Raw genomic sequence first — 8,450 nt, 5'->3', positions numbered from 1 at the left:
TTTGTGCTGTTATTTTATGGTAATTTATCCAAAGGTATAGACTGCGCAGCAGTTGGGTAACGAAAATACGCGCTCACTCTAAACCCAGGAGCCCTGCACTGCAGTGCCCAGAGGAAAAAGGCATTAAAATATGTCGAAAAAGGCTAAAAAAAGGGCCTCAGATCTCTACGTACGTTACGTCACTGCTGCGCAGGTCGAGAATGGGAGGTACACATACTTGGTACTTGTAATCCATCATAGTCGTATGAATAGAGGGAAATTGAGGCGAAGCATATTGCTTATAAGCCCCGCTCGCGGTTATTATGTCATATTGTACAAACGGTGTGAACTTTAATGGATGGTTTACCCAAGCCTCAAGACCATTCCACAAAAGTAGGCCTACAACTCTAAACGAAAAAGAATTCCTTCTCAAGTTTAACTTTGCTTGATGGAACTTTAATTTATACCTATAACTTAAAGAGGAAGTGTAACAGAAGTTTAGAAATCGAAACAGTAACTAACTGAGAATATTTACATTTAAAACGCATTTTGAGAAGTTTTATCGGTGGTATTTCTAATTTTGAGAATATTTTCCATCGATTTTTTTACTGATTTTTTTGTAAGATAAACCAAAGAACTTATAACACAAGAATCGTCCAAAGCTTGTAACAATTGCGAAGAAAGGCATTGTAGGATAGAATAGAGCTAATGGGTGGCGCCATTGTGAGTAGCGCGCCCGCATCAAATTAGAAAGTCAAAATCATAGAGGGGATCTGCTAATACCATAGAGGCAAAGAATAGATAGAGGGGATAGAGTAATTGACTGAGCCCTCTTTAATAGTTTTGACTTCCTAGTTTGAAGGGGTTGCTGCTCCATGCTGTGAAATGGCGTCGCCCAGTTTGACCCTTTAACCCTGTACTTCCGATACTGTGTTTTGAATGCGAATTGAAGGAGATTCTTGTGTTATAGGTTCTTTGCATGGAGTAAAGAATTATTCTTTACTCTATGGTTCTTTGTAAACTAACCTTTATTTCCGTTTCAGTGAGAATAAATATCATTGTAAACACACTGTATTTCAAAAGATTCTTTGCAACCAAACTGCCTGTTTTTGTTTCTTTTCTTCTTGTCCTATTTGATTTTGATTTAATACATTTAGTTTCATTCTTACAATTGTAATAAACTAGATATGTAGCCTACATCATCAATAATGATGAAAATTAACATTTTAATCAATATCGATCTATGTCTTTAAGTACCGCATGTAAGCTTCTTTATTTTTATGAATTTAAATTTATTTAATTCTAGAACGACGTTTGAACATTTTTTTTAAAGGACCGTATGCCCGTGTATATCTTTCACGTGTGTAAATTTGATGAAAACAATAGTGCTAATTATCAGCATTAGCAACACCTCAATTGTGATCGTATTGTGTGTATTTGTGGATTAACTTTAGTTCTGTGCGATGACGAACACCTTAAAATGCTGGACGTAATCTTCATACAAAGAAAGGCTTTATTTTGTATGTACACAGATGTAATAATACTGCTCTCTAACCATATAGGCTAACATTCTACAGTCGGCCTAATTTAAAATGTTTTATGTAATTGTAATAGTATGCACAAAATATATAAGCGCTTCATAGTTTTACTCCGGTAATGTTCAAATCAAACACGACTGTATATTTGTTTTTCCGTTAATGTTTTAACTTTGTATGAGACAAGCACCATTATTTCCACTTGTTTTGTGGACGAAATAAAGTTATCTTAAAAAATATTACCATAATGTTTTTGCAATCAGTAATCAACGCAGTTGTGTTTTGACGTAATACCCATTTGTATACTGTACCTGGGTGGAGAGAGGCAAGCGTCCTGCATAACTTGGATACAAGCAATGAGACGAGCGGTGGATTCAAACTCACGATCAGTTCCCAACGTCCAGCACTCTGTTCCACACGCCTTGTGTTAGTTGAGTCATATGTATACACATTTAAATTTGGACATAATATAATACTTAATAGGCCTACCTCTAACGACACTCAACTTAGGGAAGAGACTTTAAACAACAGAAGGCTCTAGTAACATGACAAGACATAATATATTTATTAAAACTTATTTACAATACACATGAAATTCAGTCTAAATGTTTCAATGTATTTTAAAACGTTATCGATAGTACTGCCATGAATCGCAATGAAAATAGTAACAATTAAGTTTTTGTTTATAACTATGTACAATTATGAATTGGTAAAACACCAGGTTATACCCGGCACCCTAATACACATTGAATGCAACTTAAAGTCCAAAATCTTTCATTGATTTTGTATTAATGGTCTAAACAGACAGGGTGAAAGTTTTTAGATTCTATATTAAATTAGCCTAAAATAAATTCGTATTTACATATTATTTGTTAACAGACCCGAAAAAAGTGCCTTCTTATAACACATTGAGAAAATAGCAACTCAAATTCATATTATTTTACAAAATGCGTGGTCTGTGTTGGTTAAAAGACGGTTTTTCTTTTTCTTTATTAAGGCCATGAAAGAATGTGTATAATCAGTCAATTTCAATGAATTACTGTATTGTTCAAGCATCAACATTTTCCAGAAATAATAGTCTAAATCTACTTCTTTCGTCTTCTTCTTTCGCGTGATTTTACGTCTTGCCTGCACCGTCGTCTGTCATCTATAGTTTCCATTTGTTTACAGGATTCCATCTGATCTATAATACTTTGATGCCACAGACAACATTTTTGATAGAGGTTCCGAGAGGCGTTTGGTGGGTAACATTTCTGTACCTGATTTACTATGGCTTCTTGGGCGCTATCATAGTTTCTGCGTTGCATTCTCTTTCTTAGCCATACCATTGACGACACCTCTTCAATGTCACAAGAGACAAATTCACGCGCGACCTTTTTACCGAGTTTACAACACTTCTTTGCATCGTATTTGGAAATTGCGGCATCAACGACCACTGGTTTCAGATCAGCTGTGTCTTCTTCAATCTCCTTTATCACCACTGTAAACAGTAAATAAGTACACAGTTAAGGTATTTTTTCTATATCATTTTCTAATTCATTTTTGAGCGACAACAAACTAGGCCTAATCAATTTCTGCTGGTTATTTTTTCTTTCTTTTCTAAAATGTATAAATATAGGAGTGAAAAGTATTAGAAATAATTGTGTTCTATTGGATTCCAGCCGATTCGTCCCGGGCCGATTCGTATCAGTGCCGCTTCCGTACGTATCAGTACTATACTGTTAATTGCATCGGAAAGCATTAATCTATTTTCAACTTTGACTAGGAGGCCTACCTTTTTAATTAAAATTTAGATCCCCAGATGGATATCAAAACATGGTACCAGCACATTATTACATAATAAAATAATAGAACAACGCATTATTTTGTGAGATTATGCAAAATGCTGTTCATCAATTCGCTAGAAAGTTATAAGTGTTATTCTCATCAATAATAGAGATATATTACTCTTATAATTTAAATATCAGAACTGATTAGCTTTTTATGCATTCGACAAATAGTGATACATATTACATTCTAACTGTGCTCTCTTCCAATATGAACAATTTTAAAAAATTCACTGTGGCACTAAGATGATAGATTTATATGAACAATTAACATTTCGATCTAGACTATTGAAAAGTCAATATCTGTTTGGGCCGATATCATAAAAATAATGCTCACAGATAGGCCTAGATCGAAATATGGAAAATAGTAAACTAGCGCGTTATCACATCATGGAGTAATACATTAATTACATTTCTTAGTTACACAGTAAAAGAAGCGGAATCCGAAGAAGCTACAGAAGAAGGGTGCCCAGAGCGGAAGAAGAAGCTACTAATATATTAATTATGTAAAATAAGTATGTAACTTACCACTTAAAATAGATGAGACGCAACATGTTAGAAAAAACACCGTCAAAATAATAATATCACTCTTCATCTTCGATCACTGAAATTGAAAAATAGGTTTTTTGAGTAATGACGTTAACTATTCTTTCCCTGTGGTGTACCTTCTGTATGATCAACTGGTCGTACAAGTCTTTTATAATGTGGCAAGCGACGCGTTCTGTCACGCGCTAAATATTGAAATGTCAAAGTGAAACTGACCAATCGCAATGATTCAGCTAAAAGGAAGTGGGTTGGACTTGCAACAAGCCATTGAAGTGATTTATGGTTGTGATTATTTCAGTTTCAAAACACACACACATCATGAGATTAGTAGATTACAAACACCTCAATCATTCCATGCCTCAATTAAAAGCACACTACAAGAAGATCTCTATAGAAAGGTGTGTTTGGAAAATGGCACTTTAATTAACACATCTTGCAATATTAGAAATGTGTCGTTATTGAAGAACTTTGTGGTGGTTGTTTGTACATTAGTGTTTTTGTTTCAAGGAGTATTCACAGGTGTTCATTTTGTGGTAGTCATCTCAAATTGTTCACAGAAGCAATTAGATTTAAAAACGCCATCATTTTAATTAAGAACATAAAATATTGTCATGGTATTTTAAGAAGTTTTTGGATCGTCAGGCAACACAGATGTTAATAATGTTATAGTGGATGGTGTCTATTTAAAAATAACACATTATTATTTTGTATAAGTACGGTATTAATTGACATCTTCAAATCAAGAAAATTAAGTACAAAAATAACGAATCTGTTCTCCGTTCTCTTTATAGGAAATCCATATCGTTTATGAGTTCTTATCAAGCATCTCTCATTCACGTATTAATTGTACCAAATGGGCCTAATCAATTATGAAAATAACAATCATCATTAAGAAGCTAGCCAGTAAAAAAAACCCTGAAAGGCATCGAAAGAATTAACAACCATAACCAATCAACACAACAGTCATAGCATAAAAACAAGTCACATAAAAGGAGAATCCTAATAATTCCATAAAGGAAAGTTTTATGGTTGTTCTGTACCGTAGGCTATACACTAAAATGTCAAAACAAGCACATTTATTTTAATTTTTGTAAGGACAATGAAACTTCCAATCAATATTTGAAATTTAAAAATAAAACATAAATGTATTTACTGACATTAGTCATAACATAATTTGTTTCCTCAATTTCATAGATTCCTAAAATGTTCTTATATCTCACAGTACCCGTACTTCCATGATTTTTAGTAGGCGTGGTCTATAGTCGGGCGTATACCAAATATGCCGCCCACTGTTACCGTATTTTACTGGGTTCAAAGTTTCAATATCTTATCTAAAAATGGAATTTGAAAAACAACCGACGTTAATAATACATGGCATCGAAATTAGTGTCGAACTGATTGAATATAGACCACTCAAACAACATTTTTTAGTTTATGTAAAAATTGTCCGAACTTGTCTTTTTATTTGTCCGAACTTACTTATTTTTTTTTTTAATTCTTTTTGTTCGAACTTGTCCTATTAATTTTTATTTGTCCAAACTTGTGTTTTCATTATTTTTGTCCGAACTTGTCTTCTCATTTTATTTGTCCGAACTTGTCTTTTCATTTCATTTGTCTGAACTTGTCTTTTCATTATTTTTGTCCGAACTTGTCTTTTCATTTGTTTGAACTTGTCTTTTCATTATTTTTGTCCGAACTTGTCTTTTCATTTTATTTGTCCGAACTTGTCTTTTCATTATTTGTGTCCGAACTTGTCTTTTCATTTTATTTGTCCGAACTTGTCTTTTCATTTTTATTTGTTCGAAGTTGTCTGTTCATTCTTTTTGTCCAAACTTGTCTTTTCATTTCATTTGTCCGAACTTGTCTAAGAAGTTTTAGCAAGATTAATAGGATATTTATGACGTAATGATGAATTACGTAATACACGTATAAGACTATTATCAGCTGTTCAGTCATGTTTCAGTTTGTGGTGCAACGGGTAATGCTCAGTTTTGAGTGCTATCAGCTTGGGTTCGAACCTCGACGGATATTTTTTTTATGAATATTGTTTTTTTTTTTTTATTATTTTGTATGGCATTCACTTTTCCATTAAATAGACACCATAAAACCCTAAAAAGAGCCCATGTGTTCCTCATTTTTTAGTACTCTTGGTTACGGTGGGCTTCTTTTCAACGGGTAAGCTTCTTTTCCGCATGGGGTTCTTTTCAAGAATAACAATACTATCTTCCCCATTACACCTGCACAAACTCATTTGCATAACAACGCACGGCATACCAAACTGTTTAAAATAACTACAAGGTCCCCAGAAATAACGCCTATAGTATTTTGAAACATGATATATAAGAGTCTTTACTACCCCATCGTGATTGGGGCTGAGCAAAGACAATTTTGAAAAAATATTTATTGAAATATGAAATTAAATATTAAGTCTCCAGTTAAGCTCACCATGGTTGGGGCAGAGCTAAGAATGAAAGCTTATTCCCCGGAAATTATGAAACGAAATAGTCTTCAGGACCAGCCATACAATGGTGATTGTTTCCCAAGTGTGAGACATGCAATGCACGCGGCCGTGACGGTAATTTAACAAAACAAAATTATGAAATACAAACAGAGCTAGCACACAAAAGCCTACTTACTAATTTTAATATTTCTATAATTTAGAAAACAATTACAATTATCACCTTTGATAATTATAATGTTCAATTTCAACTATCCAGATTCGAATTTTAGGTTGGGTTTTAAAAAACTTCATATGCTTCAATTTCGAAGATCTGCTTAAAACATATTTATTTATTTATTTTACCATAAACTTTTATTCACAACATAATATTAGTAGGCCTACAATACAATATCTTGCATAAAACGGATATTTAAAAATACACTATAATGTGTAACGGTAGAATTATAATGTAAAAGATTAACAAAACAAAAATTGTGTTGTGTGTTGATCGCGAATGACTAACAATACCATCTTTCCCACAGCACATGTGCACACTCATTTGCATAACAAACGCACGGCATACCAAACTACGATGAGATAAAATTAATTCTCTTCTAAACACGTAACGAAGAGAATTAATCCCCTTTTTTTTACATTAAAATAAATTGAGGGCGCTAAACATAAAATTTAAACCATCAAAGCAGTTGGCGAGACCCAAAAAAAAAAAAGATGGTAAATGTGCTCTCCCTGCCTCAGCACTAAGACTTATTTCTATTTTATATCACTGTGCTCCACTGGTGTTAAATTTTGTGCACTGAACCAGTTACCGTAGTACTATTTCTATTTCGGAAGTAAATAAAGGCATAAATGGCGCTCCGTAGAAGTAGAGAATGCCGACGAAATGACGCTCTGAATATACCTCAAGATAGTGTACAGAGTGTTGTGTGTGTCCCTCTCGCTCAAAACATGATTGAGCCCTCAATCGTTCATTAGTCTAAAAAATAATGAATGTTTGTATGTGTTGAATAGTGAGACTATTTCATTCGTTGACAGATTTACTGCTCTATTTAACTTGGCTCTGCCTCGAACTCAAGAAATATTCAACTCAAATATTTGTTTAGTGTGAACATAAAAAGATAGGAGTACTTATGTTGTGAATCGTATACGCCCATCTTATGTTGCCTTTGTCACTTTCACAATGGTGTCAAAGAAACTGTGCATACGTCCGCCTACTGTAAAATTCTCCGGGAAAAAAATATATATCTTTTATTTTTGTCTCTTAATGCTTTGTGTGATTAGGCTAATATCACTACAACCATGTGTATGCGAATTTGGTGTAATAGTTTGTAACCAAATCAACTAGTTTCAGTTGACTAACAATAGAACAGCAAACACCCAAAAACAAGCGGGTGAAAAGAAATAACTGTTTTAACTACTCATATAAAAAAACTTGTACATTAAATCAAATTATGTTTTTATATACAAATAACTCTTGCCTCTTATGCAAAAATGAATTTTTTTGGACAAGTAGTTGTTACTTTAAGACTGCTCGCCGGCTTTTGTCTTCTAAGGCATAAATGGCGCTCCGTAGAGATGTAGAGAATGCTCCAGTCGTCAGAATGATGCTCTGAATATACCTCTAATATCATTGGAAATCACTTTTCAGTCTGGAGTACGCCCTCTAGACTTGGCTTATTACACCCATGTTACACCTCTCTGGAGAGCTGCAAGCTCCCCGGAAATGACATCTATTATTTTTTCAAACAACATGTATAAGAATCTTCAGTACCCCACCATGCTTAGGGCTGAGCAAAGATAATTTTGAAAAATAGAGCTGCATAGGTTCCATTAACCCCATACAAAAACCATCGGAGACAAACTAGGCCTATCTGTTTAAAACATGTTTATTCTGGAACGGTGCGGCCATACACACCACCAACTACCATAAACGTTTATTCATAATATATTAAATACAAATATTGCATGAATCGGACATTTCGCTACCAACGTAGCAACAAAATTAAGGGTTATATTGATATAAGTTAAATACGTTTATCAGGTAAAAATTAATTAACGTCAATTTTCGGCGAGTTCCTATATATGCAGCCTTGAATTTTAAATAGG

The 8,450-nt window shown here is 33.7% G+C and overlaps 1 protein-coding gene across 1 annotated transcript; it reads right to left on the bottom strand.

Moving 5' to 3' along the window:
- Positions 1–2,070: 2,070 nt before the first annotated feature.
- Positions 2,071–6,397, bottom strand: LOC144838544 (uncharacterized). The gene is made up of 3 exons (XM_078693950.1): positions 6,332–6,397; positions 3,869–3,944; positions 2,071–2,994 (listed from the first exon to the last, which is right to left on the bottom strand). The coding sequence occupies exons 2-3, from the start codon at positions 3,933–3,935 to the stop codon at positions 2,600–2,602; spliced, it is 462 nt and encodes a 153-aa protein (XP_078550076.1). The 5' UTR covers positions 3,936–3,944; positions 6,332–6,397; the 3' UTR covers positions 2,071–2,599.
- Positions 6,398–8,450: the final 2,053 nt, after the last annotated feature.

Source organism: Antedon bifida, chromosome 3 (genome assembly GCF_963402885.1).
Source record: "Antedon bifida chromosome 3, ecAntBifi1.1, whole genome shotgun sequence".
Classification (NCBI taxonomy): domain Eukaryota; kingdom Metazoa; phylum Echinodermata; class Crinoidea; order Comatulida; family Antedonidae; genus Antedon; species Antedon bifida.
Note: the sequence above shows the minus strand (reverse complement) of the source record. Positions and strands in the feature narration are given on the sequence as shown.